Consider the following 25405-nt stretch of genomic DNA (forward strand, 5'->3'; position numbering starts at 1 on the left):
TCAATCAATATAAAAGATAATGATCATTTACGCCGATCCAGCACTAATCAACCAATATATGGCCAGCTCCAGAAAGCACCAAGACAAGACACAAAAAGACAGACAATTAACATATTTTAGAAATCCTGGAAAAAAATCAACAGATGAAAAAAAGTGACATTAAAATCATTTGCAGAATTTCGCTGATTTAGGGTACTGCCCCCCCCCCCCCCCATAAGTACATCATTAAGCCCCAGGTGATGGTCTGCAGATAAAGAAGCAATTAATAATACCGAAATATTAAAATGACTGGTTTAGCCGCCATCATCCAACCAGAGACGTACAAATCATTCAACATTTTGATGAAGTTCCAATATAACGCCTGAACCTTCCATCGCTCCCGCTGCCTTTTCAGTTCCAACCATCAAAACGACATTATACCAAAAACATGTCATTTGTATGCCATTAGGCGCAATGCACAAAGCTAACTTTCAGGAATACAACAAAGTTACTCTTGTTTTAAAAGTTTTGTGAGCCAAACCGCCACCCAAGAGCGCTTCACCCAATGAGGACAGCATCCCGTCACACACATCGGATGATAACAAAACATTGTAAACAAATAAACTGCCGGTGGTCGCACGATTCCAGATGATTTGGAATTTGTTTTTAAAATTTCGCTAACGGAAAACATTAAATAGTCATGTTGATAACTGTCATTATTCTCAGACATCTCCACCATCACACCAGTTGGCTGCATCTCAGTTGGGTATGCAATGGGCAGCGAAACGCATGGAGCGGAAGCGTTGTGTGAATGGAGAGCTCGTACCTGCGAATGCGGCGCTCATACCTGCAAATGGCGCACTTATACCTGCAAATGTTGCGCTCATATCTGCGAATGGCGCGCTTATATCTGCGAATGTTGCACTCATACCTGCGATGTGCAGACCTCTGACAACTGGCTAGCAGCCCTTTCAGCATGGCCTAGCCTGGCAGTCAGTGCAGGTCACACTCAATGTGACAAATTTTTCCAATGCATCACAGGAGGTTGGCCATATTGTGTGGGCCCTGGCCTCAGGAACACTGCACCTACTATACAAGCGCTATGCATTGCCATCTCAAAAAAAAAAGTGTCAAATGCAAACTTCAGACTTTGCCAGTAGTCAGTCAGACATCAGGTCCCAGCACCCACCGTTCAGATCGATGCCTAGCCACAAGAGCATAGGTGCACCGAACACTACATACACACGCTTTATCCCTGCCGGTCCTCAACGGTACTCAGTACCGGCACCTCTCGGGGACTCACCATCCGGAACTGCGCATGCGTCACCAAGTCTCGCGTCACCACCAATTACAGGTGACGCGAGACTTTCCATGCGCATGCGTCAAGCTCCTTCCTAATGTGTGAAGATGCGCGCTCCCGCCGCGGTGATGCCGATTGTAGTGCGCGCGCACGCGAGCGACGTTTTTCTCCATCATTCCCCCCCTCTTGAGCTCTTGGCTGTGTTTGCAGGCTGCTACTGAATTCTTCTGGGTGGCACAAGCATGCTGACATCATTCACCACACACAAAGAGCTATATTAGGAGTTTATTGACACGTTGCTGCTTTTTAGGCTGACTTCACACTTCTATTTATACAAGATACAAAAACTTTATACAGATTCTATTCTGATCAGCACAAGTATAAGGCTGTTTAGTTTTACACAAAGTTATGATGGAGGTTCCTAGCAGAGATTTACAAATCCCCATGGAGGGACAGTAAAAGGAGCAGAAATATTGCAATGTCTTTATTCTGGTTTTTGTGTTGTGATAACACATGGATTATTGGCATGAAGAAGACATGCTATGCAGCCCTGCACCCTCAAAATACTGGCCCAGTACCAACCTATTTATCTTTTTGTATTATCATCCTATTCCCTTACAGCAGACCTAAAAAGTTTTAGGGTGGACAACCCTCTAATATAGAGTAAAATGACCTTTATTAAAAAAAAAAGGGTGAAGCCCCTTCCCTTCTGTCCTTATTGCTGCTGTGATAAAGACAGAATGGGAGCGCAGAGCCTCCTGGAAAAAGTACATCAAGCATCCAGGAGCCTTCTGGCTGCTCCTACAGTCCATGTCCAATCTCAGGCATGCTCAGAACGGGATTTTTCTTTAATGGATAAAGAGAAAATGCCGATCTCAGCAATGCGCACTGAGATCAACACTCTGTCCCCATCTACAGGGGCTACATCACCTGATCTCACATTGCGAGATTGTGACATAGAAGGTGGAAGGGCAACGAAGATGGCGATGCCCAGCGTTTCCTCCGCACTATGACAAAGAAGGATTCCAGGATGATGCAGGAGACAATCCAGGAAACATTCAAAGGGATCCATATAATTTTTTTTTAGTTTATTTATGGTGTAAAATGTGTTACCCCAATACAACACACATGCACTGACATAGCACATAGATCTAAATAGGCCCTTAAAGTGAAACTTTCAGCAAAAAAAAAAAAAAAACCCTTACCCTGTGCCACCCTGGCTTCCTCCTTCTTTCTGGCGAGAACTGAAAGGCGAACACTGATATCTTCTGGCTTCACCGCAGGTGATGAGTCTTTCTGAAAATGCAAAAAAAGTGCCAATCTCTCTGCACACGTGTGAGGTCAGCACTTTTGTTTTTACGTTTGTATCTCAGGAGGCTGCGGGTTTCCCCTTCAGTCTTTATTGCCACTGGGAAACAAAAAAAACACACTTTTTCATTATATAGAAATGTTGGCCGCCCTCTTATAGAATGTTAAAATGTGCTAATTGGTCAACTGTAATGCACTCAGCTTACTTATCTTTTCTTTCAAAAGGTAACTTACTGACAATATCACCTTCAAAAGCAAAATTCATACTCACAGTTTTGCAAGCGATTTTACTGCTTAAGACAGCTTACAAAAAAAAATGGGTAACATTGAATTAATGGGGTTATTTTTTTGTTATCCAGGAGTTTGGTGGCAGCAGTGCTGACGCATGTTTTTTCAGACCTGACATGAAGCTTCCTAGGGTGATTTTGCCCTGTTGGCTTCATAGACTTGAAATGGATCCGCTTGTCACCACTCATGAAAGCGTTTTAAAATGTTTTTCCCCCAAAGCACTTTCAATAAAGAAAGTAAATTAATAAAAAGTAAAAAAAGACACTCATCTCTTTGCTAGGCTTTTGCAACAACCTGCACAAGTCACCTGGTATTGCTCCCGGGTGATGCACTTTAACGCACTCAGCTTACTCATGTTTTCTTTTTAAAGGTAACTTATTGACATTCTCATCTACAAAAGCCAAGTTTACACTTGTGGTTTTTGCAAGATATTTTACTGCTTAAGACTACTAACAAAAAATGGGTAAGTGGTCTTAAGCACCTGGGTGAATAGCATTTGCTAATAGGAGCCTTTGTTTCCTACTAATAGTCTGAACTTACCAAAATTATGTTGACATATTTTACATTTAGGCCATCTTAGTGGCTTTTGCAACCAGTTTTGCTTCCTAAAGTGGAACAATTTGAACAATTGGCAATCAGGAAGGTTAATATTCTGCAAGAACTGTTCTTACTGCTTGATCGCTGCCCAGCTGTCAAATTTTGTTTGTTGTGAGGAATACCTGGCAATCCCAGATTCCTTTGTGCATGCCAGGAAAGAAAGAACTCCTGTGTGCCTGTGTGGGAGTTCCGGCATCTGGTCCCATCAAATCAAGTGGCCAAGGATCTTTTCAGGAAGCTGAGAAGGAAAGTGGTCAGCAGACATTAGTCAATTTTTTTCCAGGTAGTTGGTGGCCACATATTTTTTCACAAACTACATGTAGAACCCAGGGGTGGCCTGCATAGACATGGGTTGGAACTGCATTTCACCACTTATTCAAGTGGCTTTAAATACCTGCAAGCATTATTTTCAATTCAAGAGGGAAAAAAGCTGGCCTTTGCAACAGCCTCCAAATATCTAAAAAAAAAGTCCATTATCATTTCCAGGCACCAAATGGTTTCCTGTAGGGGTAAATGTCATGGTGTTTACCACTAATGTGAATTAAGCCTTATAAAGTGTTTCCTCTGGCACTTTACCCTAGTGAAGTTCTCAGGAGTGGTGCTGGGATACTCCTCCTTCTCCAAGCTGCACCTGTGATTACAAGATGGTCACAGCTTCTATGGAAACCTGCAAACAACTCTATTTCCAGGCTACAGCAAATATGTGGGATGCTGCAGCAGGTCGTCATGGGAGTCGGGATATACACAAAAGTAAATTGGCAGTGCAGGATGAGAGCTGCATTCATTTTAAATGTCCTCTGCAACACAACATAGTGCATGAATATGCATGCGTTGCAACACTAAGCATTAAGATAGAGCTTACACAGTTATCAAGTAAATGAAGCACAAGTGACCCCACTGGAAGATATCCCCTCTATTTCTGTTCTGGGTGACAGTTGTGTATTATTTTTACTTTATGATCTAAAGACCAAAATATTCTGAAAAATGATTAGACTCAAATGTGATCTATGTTGGCGATCTATGTTGTTAAATTCTGTCTGAAGTCCCCGGCAGATGTAGATACAGAAAGAGTTGGAACAGGTGGCTTCATCTGCACTCTTCGGTTCCATGCAGAATGCTATAGCTTCAAGAATCCTACTCGTCCTTTGGAGGAGAAGAGGAGAAGAGGTCCCGAACTACTGAATAACGGCTATGGGCGCAATGCCTTGCTTAGGAGAAGACCGCTGCTTAGCATCTCCATCCAGAATGCAAAATAAGGTGGACTCTGGCCTGGGGTCATTGAAGCCAGCAGCCTAAAGTCCCAGTCTGTGTTAGATGGTTATCAGTCCATGGAGAAAATATACCTCCAAATTTCTTCTTCTCTGTTGGCTGATATGTACCATCCTGCCATCATCAGTGCATATTGATTGAATGGATGTATGGTAGCCCGGAGTAAAGGATTCCATGGGAAGCAGCAAAGACTCATATGCAACGTGTGCTCATGCTGCCATGTCCACAGCATGCTACTCATGCCTTTGCGTTTTTGGTAACTTTTTGTGTCATAATATTAAATAACACAGAGATTTGCACCCAGGCAATATGACCTAGAATTACTTCCCCTGAGGGACCTTCTGTAAGTGCCTGGCTTAGATAGCTTCCATCTCACTGCCATGAGTGTTCATAGAGTACAAAGGTCTAAGAAAGGACACCACTATTCTTCTCAGACATCATTTGCCCTGAACTAGGGCTTAGCTTTCATGAATGTTTATTGAATGCTTGATGAAAAAGAAAAATGAAACTGTAGTACTGTGGACTTTTCCTGTGTCATAATACCCAGTATTAGGATTGGATGATTCATAAGGAAAGGATAAATATTTGTATATTGGCGATCCTATCAATTCTTCTGGTTTCCTCTTTGATCCTGACTTAGGTAAATACCAAATTGATGTTGGCGTGCTCAGTGTGTATCCTCTGCATGCAGTTAACAGGATAAGGTTAATTGGCCTGTATACTCCATAATTTGCATTGGAATGCATAATGGTGTAGACAGAGAGGGGATCTTATGATGTCAGCATGCCCTTCCCCTTTATTATGCTGGCATGGCCTCTTCTGCACCATGCTCAGCTTCATTTTATGTTTTTCCAGAAACTCCCAAAACACCACCGTGCAAGATGTCTGTACACGCCAGCCCTACAAATGTGCAAAGGTATAACTCCACTCACATTTATCAAAAAATGTTTAAATTGTGATGTGACCAACTCCATTTCTTAATAATTAAGTTTTACTGAATAAAATGGCTGAAAGTACTGAAATCATTAGTGCCTTGCTGAACTGTAGGGAAAAAAAATATTTCTTTTGGCTGTGTGAAAAATGCTTTTCTGTTTAAACTATATATGACATGTCTATTTGTTTATATTTCTTACAAAAAGTAAAATGCAGACATAAATTACCTCCATTTCTTGTCTCTATGACAACCAAAGGGAATAAAAACAAGATGTGGCTGAACTTATTAAAATGAGTACCGGGAGTGAAACTAAATACTAGGACAAATCTAATTAAACTTTTAGACCTCCCCTCCTATTTGGGAATGTCATTAGTAGTAGTCATTTTACATAACGATAAATACTTATACCGTTCTCTCAATTTGCCTTTACAGTAGTAGTATGCTTAAATACATCTAATACTTGAACATTTTTGGACATTCCTTTTTTTTGCATTTTTGTTTCTAATTTAGTAAACATATTTTTGTAATTTAAAAATACTTTGACAAAACTTTTAACTCAAAACAGGAAATTTGCCATTTTTACTTTGAGTTAATGACTATTGTCACTGGAGAAAGAAAATTGTTGGAGCAATAAGTGAAGGAATAACTTCCAAAGGGGACAACTGTGTGGGATGAAAAGTTTATTCACTTTACAGAGAAATCCTCTTATTCCCTGTTTCATCTTTAAAGTAGAAGTAAAGTTCATTTTCAAATCTGTAATCAAGCCGGGCTATATTGCAGAAAGAGACAGACAATGTTCCTTATCCAATAGGACATATTTAACTGCCTGATTGCTCTCTTTATCTGCCCAAATTAATGAGAAGTGCATGCACAGAGTTGGTAGTTGGGATATCTGGCGCATCGCCTGTAACTACTGGGACTGAATGAACTCTGGCCCTGACAATCAAGATGGCTGAAAATTGAAACAAGAAAGCTGCAGCGGCGGTAAAGACGGAATGGGAGTGGAAAGCCATGACGTAAATATCCCAGGGGGGAGTCAGGCTGCTCCTGCTTTTTCCTGCAATGGAAAAAAATGTGTGAGATTGGCCCTTTTTTTCTCATTTTCATCAGGTTACGTCCAAGGTTGGGTGATGTAGCCAAAATAAGAAGTAAAAGGAAGAAGACGAACAAAGATGTCTCCTTCTGTGCCAGGACAAAGGATTTTACCAGGACAGCGAGGGACCCAATCGAGGAGAGCTCTGGAGGGATCAAAAGATCCGCGGAAATAAAGGTAAGTGTTATTTTTTTTTTTTAAGTTTCGTTCCACTTTAAGACAAAAAAGTGAAGGAATAATTACCCAGCAATCTGCAGATGGCAAAAATGACCTTAAAGTGAAAAACCTTTCCTGCTCTAATTAAAGTTTAAAAGTTTTGTCTGGGTAAAAACTTTAAATCTAGTTCTGGGCACACGGCTATATACACACATAAAATACATAAAAAAAGGTTTTGTACAGCTCAGCCTCAATTTTCTCTGCTGCCGTTTCACTTTTGCTTACAGGTCTCCTTCCTACCTCAACCAAGCCACATATAGATACTTACACAAAAAGTAATCTGCAACCAAGTATGGCTGAAGTTAAGCAGTATGTACCAAGATGTGGATTCCTCGCAAGGATAAAGACAGTCTGACATATTACTAAAAGAAATATGCTTGTATTTCCGTCCTATATCTAATTTATTGTAATAAATATGCAGAATTTACACAAAATGCGCCACAACTTGCCCATTCATAACTTTTAGGACTGCAGTTTCACGGTTTAAAAATATAAATTTGACTTTAGGGTAAACTCTAGACATACAACAGGTTGTTCTATATCCCATCCTTGCTTAGACATTAATGTTGGATTCTGGTCATAAGGACACTTATGACTATTATTATTATCTTGTATTTATAAAGCGCTGACATATTACGCAGCCAATTAACATAATGACATGTTTTCAGGATAGTGGGCGGAAACCATTGAAAACCCAGGCAACACAGGGAGAACATGCAGACTCCATGCAGATGAGTGCCTGGTCAGGATTTAAACACTTGCTAGGAAAGCAGCCCAGGACTGCACATAGTCATAGTGTTATGACATAATGGATGATAAAATATGACCAGTGTTCATTATTGGAAGAGGTGCCATAGATAGTAATGTAGCAGAAATAAAAGCTAAAGAATCCAAAGGAGTAGGTGGTTTGTTGAAGCAAAAATCAAAATCTGAAATTTCCTCAGCTCTGCCTCCTGCAGTATCAAAATATTGATTACCTTGTGAATAAAGATATACCTGGATCCATCCTCCAGGTAGCCAGGCAGGGCCACTTTTTTTCTCAGGGACCACCAATCCTCCCTTAATCTGGCCTTCCCCTTTGATTGGCCCTCCCCCACTGGTTTTCAACACTAAGGATCTTTGAGTTCATTCAGAAAAGGACCTGCCACTGACAACCAATGGGAAGTGTTCAAGTACTGAAAACTACTATGTGGGCACTTGGAAGAAGGATGCCAATGAATGTAAACCACTAATTACCACTAGTGTAAATCATGCCAGAATCTGTCATCCTGGGGCCACTCTGTCTCAATATTAGGTGACTTATCATATTTTCCCATGAGGTTGATTCGTCCTGTTAGTGGATGGGTGTTTCGTTATGTCCACGTCATGGGCCAGTCTTCTTTCTATTTAGGTAAGCCTGTACTGCAAATAGGCAGGCCTCTTCTACCTGGAACAAAACAGTGAATGCTTCTAGCAAGCAGTTGCAGGTAACGTTGTATAACAACTTGCTACAATTTAACCACAAATCTGATTGTCTGAGCATCAAAAATATCGGTGCTACTATTCTATTTCCTTTGTTTCAGTATGTTTATATTGTAAGCTTGGACAGAAAAGGATGACATTTGAATTGATAAAGCCTCTGAGGAGACATATTTTTCACCCATATATAGATACTGTTAATATTTATTTAAAGCCAAAGGCAAGGTAAACCGTTGACACTAAGGAGTATGTGATTTATTATATATATATTTACAATTAACTGGACACTGCCTTCAATAATCACATGCTTATTAGATAATGGAGATAACTTTTAAACTACCTAGTTTATTATGTGTTGGGATTATAGTTATTACTACCTGTTTCACAACAAACAGATCCATGTCAATCCCCAAGTACTCTAAAAAGTAAAGGAATTTGGCCCTATTACACTTCTGATGAACTTTTTCTTTTGAAAACGAAACGCGTTGAGTGGGGGCAAAGACCACTATAAGTTGATGACTTGGAGTGTTATGTTTATGATACAGTTTGGAGAATTAAACATAATTGTGAATAATTGTGCATATTGTACCAGCTGTGATTCTGGCGCTTGTATATAACTGTATATTCCTAGTGTGGGGAAAAGATTTTTTAAAAAAACGTTATTTGCAACAATTTTAATATGATTATTATAATACAATTTTTTTGTATATAATTTTTTGTATATATTTTTATGCCTTTTAATTTCCCTTGTTTTCTTTTTTGAATTTATATATCACTAATTACCACTGGGTAATTAAAATTGAATAGGAGGGAGGTATAAGATAGAGGTTGTTGTGATGTGTAAAGATGAGTAAAGTTACATTGTAAAATACTTTTCTGCTTTACATTGCCTCATTTTAAAGTAATCTCAGTATCTAAGTGCATAAAACCACTATAATACTTTTAAAAGGATAATAAATGTAAAGCCATCTTTCAGTTTCACAGACCGGAACAAAATCTGCTGTTGCTGAAGGCTGAAACTGGTAAATGAGAAAAAAGGAAATGGTTTGGATAATTAGAGAATAGTTTTGTTGCTAATGCAAAACACAATTATTAAGAAAATGTAAAAAGTTATTTTACCATTGGCCATATGATAAAACATTTAGGAACAATCCTTACAATAATCTTGATGCTGCAGGTAACAAACAATCTCAGAACTGTGTTTCTGGAAGAGTCAAATCTATAACAAAACTGAAAAAAATCTCACAATCTACGATGCTGGAAAATGTCCATTGCTTGTGAGCAATCCACTGAAAATAAACAAATATAATCCACTGTGCTAAGTGGAATTTGAATGTCCTCCAACTAAACTCTTTTACATTAAATGATGTAAATCTGTATTACACAACACTCATAAATCAATAAAAACACACAATCCAGCACTACTCTGTTTGACTTATTCAGAAGCAGCCATGGACGAGGAAAACACAGGTGGTTCCTGAAGTTTTATGCTCATGATGCTCCATCTCCTACATAACATGTCAAAATGAACTCCCCCACGATCACTTGCTGGCACATTTTCCTAAAATTTATTCCAAGTGTACATGTGTATTGGTCTTAAAAGTGTTTTTTCGTGCCTGAAAAACTTTTGCAAGCAATTAACCTAAATTGTTTCTAAAGTTTTAGATAAATGATAACTGATAACATTATCAAATATATAAATTTTTTTATCCATAATTAGGCGCCACTTCTAATGCTGTTTGTAAGTATTAGGCACTTCAACAGTCTTGGTCCTCCACTGCTGGACTGCTTAAACTTAAGGTAGCTATACCTATCAGTGTTAAACCCCAAAATTTGTTTTAAGTTAACTCATCAGCAACTACCCTAAAACAGCCGTGTGGTTACTGATCAGTGCCGGGGGCTAAAGGGGGCTGGGGAGAACACTGCCTATAAAATATGTGATATTTTTGGTCATTACACAAAAACCTTGACTTGAGCAAATCGACAATCATGTTCAAATCAATTGATATCAGCATCAACATGTGGCTGGTACACTAAGTACATTGGTTTCTAGGATACCCCGCAATCCTGGCTTCCCTTGTAATTGCCTGTATTGAATGAACTCACACGGGCCTGCCTGGAAATTACACCATCTGGTCACGGCCAAAAAGGATGGCCTTAAGAAGAAAAATAGGAGGAGAAGAGGAAGAAGCTGGTGGCACCATGCAATGTAACAGGACAAGTGAATATAGCAAGGTTTAGTTGTACTTTAAAATTGTTCCTAATTTGGATTTAACATGAAATCAGGAGACTATATAGCATAGTGCAGTGGTCACCAACCTTTTCAGACTGACAGACCACTGAATTTACCAGCTCTAGACCGCGCATGCATGGGGAGTCGGGTGTCACTCAAAGGGGGAAGAAACCCACCCACACATAAGTATGATCATTTATGGCCAAAGTTCATGCTCTCTATCTTTCTGCATATTGGTAAAACTGTGATTTCCAGAATAATGTTTCTCCAGTTTCTCCCATTCCTAAGCATTTGTTTTACCACCTCATGCAGGAACATTGCACCAAGGTTCTCCTTTACAAGTCATAACCTGCGTCCATTGTAAAATTTGTTTTGAAGATGTGCACAAAATAAAAAACAAATTAAATATTTAAGTCAGTCTGCACAATATTTTTAATCTAGTTAGATTTGTTATCTAGTTACTAAATTACATTTTACTCCTTAAATCCACCTTAAAGTGGAAATATTCAAAGATGAAAAACATGCTAATAACTTTGTAGAAATACACTTCAGTGTTTATTTACCGCTATACAATTCCCAGGTGTTCTAAACTACGGGGTATGGTTGGAATTTTATATATAACTATTAATAATTGCAAAACACATCCAAGACACCAGCAGAATTATACCCTGGAGTATTTTGCTTTTCACAAGAACAGTCTAATGTCATTTACAGATAAAGCAAACTACAAGGAGATTTGAGACACACCGTTCAGTATAGTTGAGAAACATTAGGAAACAAGGACACTTACTTGCAGTAATAGATATGAAATATTATTAATAATTATTAAAAAATCATGCAAAAAAACAAAAGCAAAAAAAAACAAACACAAAAAAAATCAAAAGCTAACAGCTAGAGATGTTCAGAAAAAGTCAATGACCTGAACCTTCTAACTGCTTGTGCTTGATTTGGACTTCAGAATTTTACCAATCAGAGTTCTAAACGGACGTTAAAATACCGTCTGATGCCTGGATCGGCAAAAAAATGACTGTAGCACAGCTGGGCAGAGCTCCTGTCCTTGTGTTCAGCCAATCGAAAATGAGGGCAGCTGGGGACACATGTATCCATATCCTTGTAGGATTAGTAGAACCTGGGCAGAGCTCCTGTCATTGTGTTCAGCCAATCCAAAATGAGGGCAGCTGGAAACACATGTACTCATATCCTTGTGGGATTGGCAGAACCTGAGCCGAGCTCCTGTCATTGTATTCAGCCAATCCAAAATGAACACAGCTGGAGACACCTGTATCTTCTTCCTTGTAGGATTCTCAGAACCTGGGCAAAGCTTCTGTCATTGTGTACAGTGCTATCGGTGACTGCTTGTGCTGGAATACATTGTTGTGGGATTGCATAGTCAGACATAATAAATATTATAACTTTTACCCCTGTACTCATTCCCTAGAGTGACGGGGTGAACATTTGGGGGCCTCCTATTAAAATAGGTTGCCAGATTTCAATATGCTCCCTGCCCACAAACCCCCACAATACAGGGGGGCATGTTTCTCGGATGATATTCTTTTCACTCTTGGAGGCAGGTGGGGGTCTGGGGTTTGCCACAGGGAAGGGATCTAGCAGACATATTCCTATTAAAAGAGTCAATGATGGTGTCATCATCTAAATATGAAAAAGGTACTTTAGTGACTGGAAACAGAAGGTTTTTTGGCAGCTCACCTCTCTAGGTTCTAGCAGGTCAAGTCAAATATTTAGGGGGAAATTTAGGGAATATATGGCACTGGCAAAAGCCAGAAACTCACCATTGTATAAATGGACATCCATGTTTCCAGTGATTGTCTGACAAACAATTGTTCAGGACTATCATTTGTAAAGTACATGATTTGTAAAGTAAGTGATTTTGTGCCCCCCAATTTTCAAGCAGGGAAAACTGAATATATTTTGGGCACAGATGAAATGCAAATTATCTTCCATGAAATTACATGCATGCATCACTTAAACTTCGCACTCTCTAAAAAGTTGGACTGCAGTCAAAGCTGAACAAAACATGTTCTAATTCCTGTGTGGAGCATCAGATCTTAACAGATGGCAACTAATCAGTAAACAAGTTATGCGATAATCAAAATGCACTTCTAGGTCTATTCATAAATACGAATGAGCAAATAGGTTGAAACACTGACTTCGTGAAGGGCAGAAAAAATACTAATGGAACCATCAATAAATGCCAATGTGTTCCAAACAAATCTGCTGTGTTTTTTATCTAGACTGTAAGTCAGAATTTATTAAATCATTTCCAAATTGCGAATTTTCAATTTATTTAAAATAGAACTTGTTTTGTAACAGTAGAGTAAATGGAGAAAAAAAATTTCCAACAAACAAGATAAGTTCTTTAAAGAGTCATGTTGAGAATGCAAAATCTAAGTATTACTTTGGGATCTGAAATTCTCAGATTCAAAAAGTCATTTGTGAAGCTGTGCAGCTATACACACACACAATGTTTTTTTTGAAGGCCCACAGTGAGCACATTCATGAAACCAAACCAACACCCAGTAATAAAAACATGTGTGTGCAAAAAGTGATCACACATAAAATGCACAAGGCACTTTACATGGGTCTGTCCTAAGAAGGACTAGGGTCTGTTTACCTGAACCCTCTGGATGTAATGCTCCAGACTTTCTGTCTGGCCGCAATACTTTGGAGGACTAGCCAGAGCGAAGTCCTCTGTTATAACTATCCACACAGCAAGATAAATAACTCATCTGGTTTCCCCTATAAGACAGGAATGCTGGGGAATGTACTCTGGCACCTATTGTCCTTTCTACCTTCTGTCCTGTTCTTTGATCCTTTTGTTACCATTTGCATAGGATCTTTATTTTTAAATACACATTTAAACCCAAGTGGATCAATGACACTCTGGACCCAGAGCACTATGGGTTTTCTAAAGACCTAACAGATGAGAGGTAGTTTTCTTTCTACCTAAATGTTCATATGGCTTTGAAAAGGTAACATGGAAAGGAATGGAAGGAAGAAGACGAGTAATGCTGGGATATCCTAAGTATCCCGACATTCCCCAGGGCTGCTGGGACTGTAACGTTCCATCATTTGGCCTGGCCAATCAAGATAGCTGAAGATTGGGAACATCGAATAGGACAGGGTAAAGATGGCGGTGCCAAGGACAAAACAAAGACAGGTAAATCTATTTTAAAAAATTTTGATCAGGCAGGTAAGGTTTTTTTTTTTTATTGCATTAGAGACCTAGCCCACTGTACTAAAGGACCTGCCTGGTGGCACATTTTAATTGAATTAAACTTACACTTTAACGTAGTATGTGCAAATTTGGGCTCAGGAGCTCTGTAAACATTTTTCAGTTATTTTATTTTATTCTGATCAAAACAAAAAAAAACTAAAAATACTTTTAAAAACACCATTAAGTATATTTATAAACAGTTTGCATAATAATTTGTTTAAAGGGAAAACAACCAGCAGCCAATAGAGGAACACCTGCCATGTACCTCAGTTACAGACCAGAAGCGGGTATGTATATTAGTTATCAATCATTCTCGCCTCACTCATCCAAATAAAATAATACAGTATTTTCTTCACTGGCAGCGTTGTCTCTTCAGGCAAATACATTACCATATAATAATTTTCCTAGCATTGGATAGTGTGTTGAATCCCCTGTAAGATTTTATTGCTCTCTGGGTCTCCGTAGTGGAGATTTGCCCTGTCCATTTGTTCTAGCACTAAGAAAATTTTTTAACTCGGGATACTTGTTTTGGTGACTAAAAGTTTGTGTGGATAGAGGAATGCCTATTTATGCTGATTTCAGTCTGAGAAGCTAGTGATCCTTCATTGGTATAATAAACCTCCCTAGTTTGCAATTCATGTACTCAGCTGCACCAGGCTGCCATTTCCATTGACTTTTATGGGGAGAAAGACCAGAGAAAGAGCAAAAGGCGGTATTCTAACTTTGAAGATACTTTTTCTTACTTCCTGTTGTGTCAGGAAATAAAAGAAAATCTCTCCAATGAGATAAACAATACAAAACCTTTTAGAGGTTCTAACCACCTAAGCTACAGTGTGGTAGGCTTTTGTCAACTACATTTCTACTATCAGAATGCATAAAAAAGACATGTGCTGTCAGAGCAATATAGCAAATGTGCCTTAGAAAAGAGATATAAACCCGCTCTCCATTAAGTCATCTGCATAATGTCAGCTGTTGACAATTGTTATATAAAAACAGATCTGTATCTAACATATTATCTCTGCAACTAGCAGATTATCTCAGTGCTCTGGAAGGACCTGAACTATTATCCCTGTATTCAAAAGTAATTTCTTACAGTACTTTGGAATTATATCAAATAGCTAAGACAATAGGTCAGAATTCTAAGAAAATATCTGAACATAATTATTTAATTCCAGTTGTACAGTAATTAATTACATGGTTCTTTTCATGCAGTGCAGTAATGACTACAACAAATTTATCCTTGTATTCCAACAGCCAAACCAACTTTTTCCAAGAACTTCATAAAACAAGCCACTGCCTAGTGTTAAATGGTGGCTCAAGGCCAACTGGAATAGTTCTGTATTAATTATCAGTTACTTTACAAGGGTTACAAAATGGCTGCCAAAAGCAGTCTTATGACAGCTCCTGAATCACTATTGACTCATGAAGTCACTGGCAAAGTGCAAGAAAATGGAACCAAGGTTTAGCGAGAGTGCAATCAGTCAAAGGCAAGAATTGTAAGAATAGAAAAGGAATAAAGAGGTCAGACAATTGGAGTGCATGGATTACTGACCTTCAAGAAACAAAAACAATAGTAAAAAAAATGTGTCTGCAGTTCATTTGGAAAAAGAAACAGGGACTGCTCAATAAAAACGAATACATCTCAGATTAAAATGAAATGTCTATCAGCAGAAAAAAAAATATACAGGAGTACAGAAGCACAAAAAAAAAAAATGAGTGTGAGTAATGGGCAGCATGGTGGTGCAGAGGTTAGCACTTGGGCCTTTGCAGTGCTAGGTCCCAGGTTCGAATCTTGGCCAGGACACTATCTGCATTTGCGGTTTCCCAAGTGTTTGTGTGGGTTTTCTCCCACAGTCCAAAAACATGTTAGGTTAATTGGCTTCCCTCAAAATTGACTTTAGACTGTGTTCATGACATATGACTATGGTAGGGACATTAGATTGTGAGCCCCTTTGAGGCAGACAGCTAGTGACATGACTATGGATTTGAAAAGCGCTGCACAATATGTTGGCGCTATATAAATACTGTGTAATAATAATAACTGAGCTATGTAACTATGTATATTATGAACTATCACAGAAAATTTACACTAAGGTGCAGTTACATTTTAAAGCTCCAGTTTCTAATTTTTTTTCTTTTCTCCTAATATTATAGTCACACTGTCTTCTCTTATTCTTATGATTATTAATAAACAGGATTTATATAGTGCCAACATTTTATGCAGAGCTGTAGATTAAATAGGGGTTGCAAATGACAGACAGATACAGACAGTGACACAGGAGGACAAGACCCTGCCCAGAAGAGCTTACAATCTAAAAGCGGGGGAAGCAGCACTTACTAGGAGGGGAAATATGGAATGGTGGGTGAGTAGTGAAGGTTTAAGAGACAGAAAACGACGGGTAGGCAAGTTTGAAAAGATGGGTTTTGGGGGCTCTTTTAAATGAGCACAAAGTCAGAGCAAGCAGAATAAGACTCTTCAATATCTTCTCTTCTACTGTTTCTATTAATAATATCATGGCACTGGTTATAAATTTCCCCAGCCTGAATAGACTGCAGCACCTTTCTGGCTGTGTGACACACAGTATAACATCTTACTTTTCAGGGGTGACAACACAACACTGGTACAGTGCCACCTTGTAGAGGGCAGTACATGTTATGGAGCTGTGCTTTTGCATCTAAAACCACAAATTATTACTCGTTCTGAATGACATGGAAAGCAAGTTTCCTATGCTAACACTCGTCCCCTTGCTATGCCCATGCACAATCCTACTGATCACACAATGCCTACTGGTAAACATAGTACCTAAGCAGTATACACAGAAACAAAGTGAAAACCTGTGTGTGCCGCTAGTCTATGCCCACAAACATACCTAAAGTGCTGAAGGTTTGAAAATTGTGATTAAGATTTTAAAGGCTTTAAAAAAAGTATTTTGGGGTGGCTGGGGATCTGTTTTAGGGACTGTAACATTTCTTAATAAACTTTGAAAACTTGAAACCTGTCACTGACTGTTCTAGTATGAATGCTTGTTCCTATTCCAAATCAGCATAACAGCCAGGCAAATAGCATCTTCAGGAAAAGGTCAGCAAAGGTATTCCCCACTCATAAAAAAAACTCCTGTTTCAATATTCTTAGAAACTTCTTTACCAGACCAGTTTTTGCAGCTCTGTGATCTTTGCTTGAATTTAGTATTTAGTCTATTCAAACAATTCTTTTTGGACAATTAAGGTTTTCCTGTGTAACCCCTTTGTTATATTGCAGATTAAAAAATGCAGAAAAAAGTTATTAACACACACACAAACACACACACACATATATATATAGACACACACACACACATACACACAAGGAAGAACTGCGGACAGCAGCTATTGCTTTGTCCCCACAGTGATTTTTTATATTAGTAATCATGTAGTCTGGAGCTAATTAACAAAGCACCCAAGAACTGCCCTAAAATGTAACTTGTTCAATGACAGCATAATCTTATGTGTTGGTGTGATTTTAAAAGTATCAACTTTAAAGCATAGCATAGTCAGGAAGCGATATTTAATAATTTACAGCAACTAGTGAGTGAACTGATAATGTTCTCTGGCAATAGGAGGCTGTATGATGATGCTCTGATACCCTATGCCTCCTGTAAGTGAGGAACAACAGAGAACCTAAAGTGTTTGAAAATACCTTCCCTGCACTGCAAACTAGGGATCAGGAAATCCTGATCATTAGATTATAATAACAGTAGAAAGGACCGGAGAACTACAGATACCCACATTAAAATCTGAAAACAGAAATGAATTTAGAAGCTCATTTTCAATGCTGATTGTTATGACTCTACATTATCAATGTGCTCCGATTCTGGGAAAGCTTCTATTATGAGTTTTTGGTTTTCTGTAGCCTCCTTGCATTCATATCACTGGGAGTCATATCTGAGCAGCACAACCCGTATTATGGAAATCAACAACAATACCCACTGTGGGTGTGTGGCTTTACAGGGTTCACAATCTCATGCTGATGAAGGATCTTACGGCCAGTTTGAGGGGTACCAAAGACATATTTAATGTAGTGTGGAGTAGCTGAATCTACTACCGAGACACTCAGGAGTTTAAGCGCCACCTGGACCCCACTCTTTCAGAGTAAGGATGTTTTCTTCACTGCCCCATACTGTTGTTGTATTGTGTATTTTCCCCTGACGACTAGTCCTCCTAAGGAGGTATGTTTTTTCTATGTTCTTATATGTACATTTAAATGCTGATTTGATATGCTATATTTATTCTTTATTTTCACCACGACTTTCATTTGTTTTCTGTACAACGCACATTATACTGGTTTTTGTTTTGTTTGTTATACCCACCCTTATTTTTCCAGTTTTGTTACTGTATTTTGTATGTTAACGATTGTTGTCAAAATAAAATAAAGAATGTTAGAAAAAATGAAAATCTGCAAACTGAACTAAAATCCAGTGAATGAAACTGGAGACTCAGTGAGAGTCAGATGAGGGAGGAAAAAGCTAGATGGCCCAGACTCTATCTTTTTTGCTTTAGCTTCTGATATACATTGTAAGAAGCTTACAGTTTGCATAGAAATAAGCAATTTTAGTACAGGAGACAAGCTTGTGCAAAAGAAAGGATGGCTAGAGCATAAAAGAAAACCTGTAGATTTAGAAATAAGAGTACTGCCATTACAGGTAGTCCCCAGGTTACATACGAGATACGGGACTATAGGTTTCTTTTTAAGTTGAATTTGCATGTAAGCATTTTATGCATTTTATGGAGCATAGACATTCATTAACTTTTCAAGCAAGCTGTGCTTTGATAGGCAAAAAAAAAAAAAAAACAACTGCAGAGTTTGTCTCGGTCATTAAAAAGTTACAAGAGGCTACAGAAACTGCTCACCCCCCTAAGATCAGCCACAACCTCAGCTGTGTTTAGCAAGCTTTCTTCTGCAAGACATGCAAACTGCCCCCCCTATCAAGCCTGTCATGCACAGGAGCAAGCAGGGAAGCCCCGTTGGTATGTCGGATGTCCGTAACTCGGGGACTACCTGTACTGGTCATCATTTTGTAGGTGTTTGCTCCAGGACTGTCATTGTAATCATTGTTTTACTTCAGGATCAAGAAAACAGGTTCAGAGCACCCATGGCCATAGTCCTCACATATTCAGTTTTGTGTAAATGTAGATATTGGGTAAGAAAATCACTTGCAGAAAAATGTGAAATCTATGCCAAGAAAAAGCAGGACAAATCCATTTTTACTAATACACCTTGTGCCAAGGTATTACTTGTATGCTAGGTACAGTGCTGCAGTAGATTACAGGCGGCCAAAGCAAAATATGTACTTAATGTCCTCATACATTTTTTCTAATTAAACACAATGAGGCTGGTGTTTGGCTCGTAGGCAAAAGGTTAAAATAATCCCAGTCTTAAACTTGGCCTTAAATGCCACAAAATACACTGAACAATCATTTTTTTTTCAGCAAAAGAAACTACATTTGAGAAAGTTGGAAGAGTAAGCTCAGAAAAGTTTGCCATTTCTACAGTGCCTGGTGCTATTTGGAATCAGACATGGGCATTTCCTAGACCTGTAAAACCTGAAAAAAAAAAAAAAAAATTAACTAAATAAAAGAATAAACCCCGCTATACTCCCCTGTTCTCGTTCCGTCACAGGGCACCGTAACCTTCTTCCTTCTTTTCTTTCTAGATGCAATCTTTGTCCATCTTAATTGGTTGGGCAAGGATGACATACTTTCCCTAAAGACTTTCCAGTCCCAGCAAGCACAGGGGAAGCTGAGATTGCAGGGTATCCATGCAAACAATGTTGACCTGTGCATGTGCAGCTCAGCAAATTTTGACAGTTCCACAGAGCAATCAGGTAGGAAGAGGTAGGACATTGCCTGTCCCTTTCTGCAATAATACCTTGCCTGCTCCAAAATGTTTACATTAGTTTCACGTTAATATTACTACGTAATACTGTATATAGCACCAACATAATATGCAGTGCATTACATAGACATGTCACAAACTGTCAGAGGAGCTCACGTCTCAAAAGATTTAACACACAAACTCTGCAATTGCATTTATTTCAATTTAATCCCAAGTAGAACTTTGCGGCAAGAAAGTATTGTGAAAAAAGGAGTAGGATTTACAATGTTTCTGTCACTTTAAATATACCTTTCAGTAAGTCTGCATAGATAAATTATTGATAACTTACATTTAAAACTATAAAAAGCAAAAGTAACAAAAAAAAAAAAAATAAAAAAGCTATGCCTTTAACAATTAAAAAGCAAGCAAATCGCTGAGCTACAATAAAAGTGGCTGCCTAGAATGAGATGATGCCATCAGTCTGCCAAAGGTAGAAGGAAGTATTTTCTCCCCTCCCCAGTGATCATCCTGCAATATTGTACATTTGTAGCAAGTCACAAAATGAAAGGCTGCAGCCAGAGCTAAGGCTGGTCTACATGAACAATTTTAAAAACGCATATAAAAGTTCCTACCCCGTTTATATGCTTTTTTATGCACTGTTACAAGCGTTTTAAAGCTTAACTTTAAAACGCTAAAAAACTTTTATAAACGCCTATAACGCGTTTTACCACGATTTTACATAAGCGTTTATAAAAGTTTTACTTTTAACCCTTTCAGGGATTGAGTACAGGGGAACATAAAACCCCTTACTCATTCACTGAAAGGGTTAAAATGTGCAAAGAAGTTGGACAAGGCTTTAATGGTAAATTATTTTATTAAATGTGTGTGTTTGTGTAATTAAACTTTTTTTTTTTTTACAGGTTATCTCAATGACAGGATGATGACTGCAATGAGCACAGCCCTGGAAATCCTCCTGACAGTAAGGGATCGCAGGGCACTAGGGGTTAAATGAAGACAAGCCTCTCCATTCACCCCTAGTGCACTGTGATTGGCTGAGGTTTTACGTTTCTCAGCCATTCAGCACTAGACATGAATGGGGAGACATGTGCCCATTCATCTCTAGTGCTCTGTGATTGGCTGAGAAATAGGAAACCCTGATGACAGCTCAAGCATCATCAGGATTTCCCTTTTCTCAGCCAATCAGGGAGCAGAGCAGTCAGCGGGCTCTGCTATGCTGACAGCTCCGCTCCCCTGATCACTCCCGCAGCCCTAGAGGAGCTGTGACATGTATTATAGATACAGAACACATGTCACAGCTCCTCTAGGGCTGTGGGAGTGATCAGGGGAGCGGAGCTGTCAGCATAGTAAAGCTCTGCTGACTGCTCTGCTTCCTGATTGGCTGAGGAAAGGGAAATTCCTGCGTTTTCTCGCGTTCATCCAGCATTTTAATTTTTTAAACGTTGCAAGCAACGTTTAAGATAACGCTCAAAAACGTGCCTGAAAGAAAAGGTCCTGGTGTAGATTAGCCCATTGGAATGCATGGGGACTTCAAACATGGGCTTTAAAAGCCTCAGGTTAAACGCTGGGGAAACAGTCCGTGTAGACTAAAGCTACATACAGACGTCAGATTTTTATTGCCCGATAATCGGCATCAGGCAAAAATCTGCCGTGTGTACAGTCGGTGTCGTCCATTATCCGGACGACCGACCTGCTGGATCGTCGGACGATGGACGACAGCCGATCCTAATGAAAGGGAAGGGGAGAGCGCGCAGCAGGGTGCCGCTCCGTCGCTCTCCCCCTCCCCTCTCCATAGAGCATGAACGGTGCTGTATGTACATACAGCACCGTTCATGCATCGTGCACTCCCTTGTCGTTGGAAAGGATCGTGAAAGATCCTTTCCAACAACAAAAATTGCAAGTGTGTACGCAGCTTTAGCCTAATCTTTGTCACACACTTAAGAACACAGCCCAAATCTGCAAAGCTACCAAGATTTACATTGTATCATCTCTGAACCAGTATGATCTCCAGTCAAAAATAAGGCAACCACTGGATGATGCCTGAACAAAGATAGTGTTGCCCTTCTGATATCAGATATCACATGATATTGTATTACTATGATAATATTAAATATACTTACATATAAATATGAATGTTCTTAATGCCAAAAACTATTCTGATCTTTCTATATTTTGTAATCTAATTACTTACTGTATCTTTGCTATCTTTTAGAAGTACCAAACAAAAAAGTAAAAAGGAAATGCAAAGGAAAGATAAAATTTCTTACGACTGCACCTATAAAACATGGCTGCCCCCACCCCCCTAATTATTTTACTTCTCATATCCTTTCTATAAACGTGAGCTTCTTATACCCTAATCTAGGGTCCTATTTTACAGAAAAACAAGATGGATGCTGCAATACAAAGCCGATTCATGCAACACCTATGGAAAAAGCTTATATTTGTGTTTTTTCTCTTGCTTTTACCTGCTGAAAAGAAAAATTATATTTTTTTTTGTAAATGAAACACAGCCCTGGGGATCGCACCAACATCTCAGCACAAAAGGTGCCATATGTCCCTAATCATTAGCCAGTGCCATTTTTTATTTGTCCCTGGTGGATTTTGTGTCTGTTTACATCCATGTGCAAAGCATCAACTGACAGTGATCCTTTCTGCCTAAGAACAAATCAAATGGTACTATCACTTCTTAATCTGTATGCATAGATGGAAAGACAACAGAACTATATTGTGATTCTGTCATATGGAATCGAAAGAATAAGTGCACAAGACTTCTCTAGAATATTGTTTTTGTAAGGTGGTGGTTGTTAACTGGGAGAACCTGAAAGGTACCTAAAAAGTGTACAAATGGAAACTTCAACCCCCGAATCCAATATACTTAATTACTGATTAGCTTCCTTGGCAGAAAACTGGTAAAGAGTTTCAAATGATCCCTTTACCATTTCACAAAAGCCAGTGCCAGATACCATGATATAATGTTCAAACAATGCTGCCTTGGTCATTTCAAACTGCTCTTCCAGCAGGAAAACCAGCCAAAGCATAAACCTGATTTATTAAAGCTCTCCAAGGCTGGAGAGAATAGACTTTCATCAGTGAAGCTCGGTGATCCAGCAAACCTAGAACTGATTTCTTTAAAGTCATTTGCTATTTGCTAGCAAATGTTTTGAATCCTGAACCACTGGACTTCACTGATAAAAGTGTGTCCTCTCCAGCCTTGGAGAGTTTTAATAAACCAGGGCCAATGTATCCATGGCTGTGCTTCCATAGCAGGGGTGATATTGAACTGTTTTGTCTTTTCTAGCCCAATTCTAGACAACACTTTGTAGTGCACTGCTTTACATACAGTTATTCCTTTATTTACCCTTTCACAGCAACCTGCCAAAATCTTATACTCCTATGCTGTAACTGCTCATATTCGAGTTGTAATTTATGCATAAGGGACATTGCCTGTGCTGTTCATTTAGTAAAACCTGGAACAAATGTTCACAGCCAACAATCATATCTTTCATATGAAATATGAAAGATATGATTGCACCAGGACAATGGTGCATTTTGTTAGAAGCTGTACACCTACTGATACTGAAGTCTTCTTGACTGGGCTCTTAACATTTATTCCATCCATTCATGTGAACATGTTGCTTTGTATGAATAAATGGAGATCCTTCCACACAGCCTAGAGAATATAGCCCTGACAGCTTAGGGACACCCACTGAAGTATATTTAGCACAAGGACTGATTGGCTCCTTGTGCTGCTATAGCATCAGTATACTCTGGGCCTGTAGTACTGATTATTGCTTTTACAATCTAGTCCTGCTGTAGAGGAACCAAAAGAAGTTGGTATCAGGTCAAATACAGGTAATTAATTTAACATCTATTGGGTTTTTCACTGCTATATATGTTCTTGCTGGGGAAATGTATCCAGACCAATGCATCCTACCCTTTTTTTTGTTTAAATACTGATTCTTGTTGATACTGTACTAATCTTCTCCAGCCACATTGCAGCCACTTTTCTGTGTATATGCAGTCCATTGATGGCTGTATGATAATAATCTGTGAAGGTTTCCTGATGGTGGCAGTGGTAATCAGCGTGGCAGCTGAATATAGTTTTAGCACATATTAAATGATTAGGAACAAATAATGTAATAAGAAATACTTTATTTATCTAGTTCACTCTGAATGAATTTTGCTTTAACGGCATGAGAAAAGGGCTTTTGTTTGATTCTCTTTCCATAAATGTGCGCAGGAATGCAAAACCACTGAAGCAGGTCAAATGCTGGTCAATGGCACGTGCTTTTAACTTGTCAGTACAATGTCAGTTGCATCTCCAAGTAATGTCAACAGAACATTGCATTTGCCCACCTGCATTGGCCCTTATAGTGAAATTCGAGGATTTGTGTATAAAGTATATACAGAGGGGGTACCAAAAACATAGCTAACCCCCACTGGGGTAGCTTAAGCAAAACAATTCATCAAATGGTATTAAAAAAAAGAATAGAAATGTACTTTAAAATTCTCTGCATAAGCACAAACTATTTTTCTTATTTTTGGAAACTGGGTCTACAAATGAGTTAGGACTCATCTAGCCAAGTATCCTTTACACCTAAACACCAATACAAAACTCTGACTACTGCCCACATCTCTCTTCTTAATAAAAAAAAACAGACTGAGAATTCAGGGTTCATAAATCACTCACAGGCTATACTGAAGAAACAGAGCTCAGGGTAATCAGTTTAATGTAAACATCGATTTTGCTGTCCTCTGCTTTTCCATAAACCTGAACATATAAAAATACAATTTGGCCTTGTGTGGTTTTATGGAGTGGGGTGGCAGATCACCTAGAACACCCAACCAATACTGAGAAGGGATTTGGTTCAAATTCAATGGTATAAATCTTTCTTGGAAACCATTAGTGTTCAATGGAGCACATCATTAACTCTTTTTTCCTCTTCATCTGCAACTGGTTAGAAAATAAAACACTCAGCAAGATTTTATCTTGACCTCAAACAAAACTGGTGCATCAAGCTGCATTTATGAAGCTGTAATGACTCATCTGTGATTGTGTGAGAGCAGAAGTAAAGGGTTGAAACAATGTGTATGATTTTATAGATTTGAATTTAATTACATATTGTAATATAGGAGATTGTATCAAGAAAATTATAAACATAAAATAATAATGTGAAGAGGAATGTATTCTGTGTTTTTACCTGTTCATCGAAGAAACCCCTAATAATCTGATAAAAGATCAACTTGGGTATTATGTGAAGTACTATCATCCTGGCACAAAAATTGTGGGAAAAACCATCATCCTCCTGGCACAAGAATTATGGGAAATACTATCAGTCTCCTGGCACAGGAATTGTGATGAATTGCATGTTTTAAAATGCAGCCTGCAGGACAAAACATGCCCACCTATTTGCCAGCACAGCAAAAAACAGACAATGCAGTGAAACCTTTAGCAATGATTCCAATCAAAACAGAAAAGAAAGTGTAGTGTAGGGGCCCTAGATAAATAAAATTGGCCTTGATACTCAAGTTCTCTTGATATATTCAAAGTGTTAAAGTTATTTGCTGGCTTCATCAAAAAATCAAACCAACATAGAAGAGGACATGAACACTGTAGGGTTTTTTA

The 25405-nt window shown here is 38.7% G+C and overlaps 1 protein-coding gene across 6 annotated transcripts in view; it reads right to left on the bottom strand.

The window, feature by feature from the left end:
• Nucleotides 1–25405, bottom strand: part of TLK1 (tousled like kinase 1) — a 131499-nt gene that overhangs the window by 34550 nt on the left and 71544 nt on the right. Inside the window, exons 4-5 of one of the 6 annotated variants that reach the window (XM_072418324.1) lie at nt 3595–3710; nt 2485–2687 (exon numbers count right to left, since the gene is read on the bottom strand). The exons of 4 other annotated variants lie outside the window; for them this stretch is intronic. Coding sequence is in view for 1 of the 2 variants with exons in the window: in XM_072418323.1 (XP_072274424.1) it covers nt 1169–1199 (31 nt within the window). In the remaining variant the exon portion in view is untranslated. Of the gene's footprint in view, nt 1–1168; nt 1310–2484; nt 2688–3594; nt 3711–25405 lie in introns of those variants that run through there. One more of the 6 variants, XM_072418323.1, reaches the window with a different exon arrangement.

The sequence above is a fragment of the Pyxicephalus adspersus genome, chromosome 7 (assembly GCF_032062135.1).
Source record: "Pyxicephalus adspersus chromosome 7, UCB_Pads_2.0, whole genome shotgun sequence".
In the NCBI taxonomy this organism is placed as follows: Eukaryota; Metazoa; Chordata; class Amphibia; order Anura; family Pyxicephalidae; genus Pyxicephalus; species Pyxicephalus adspersus.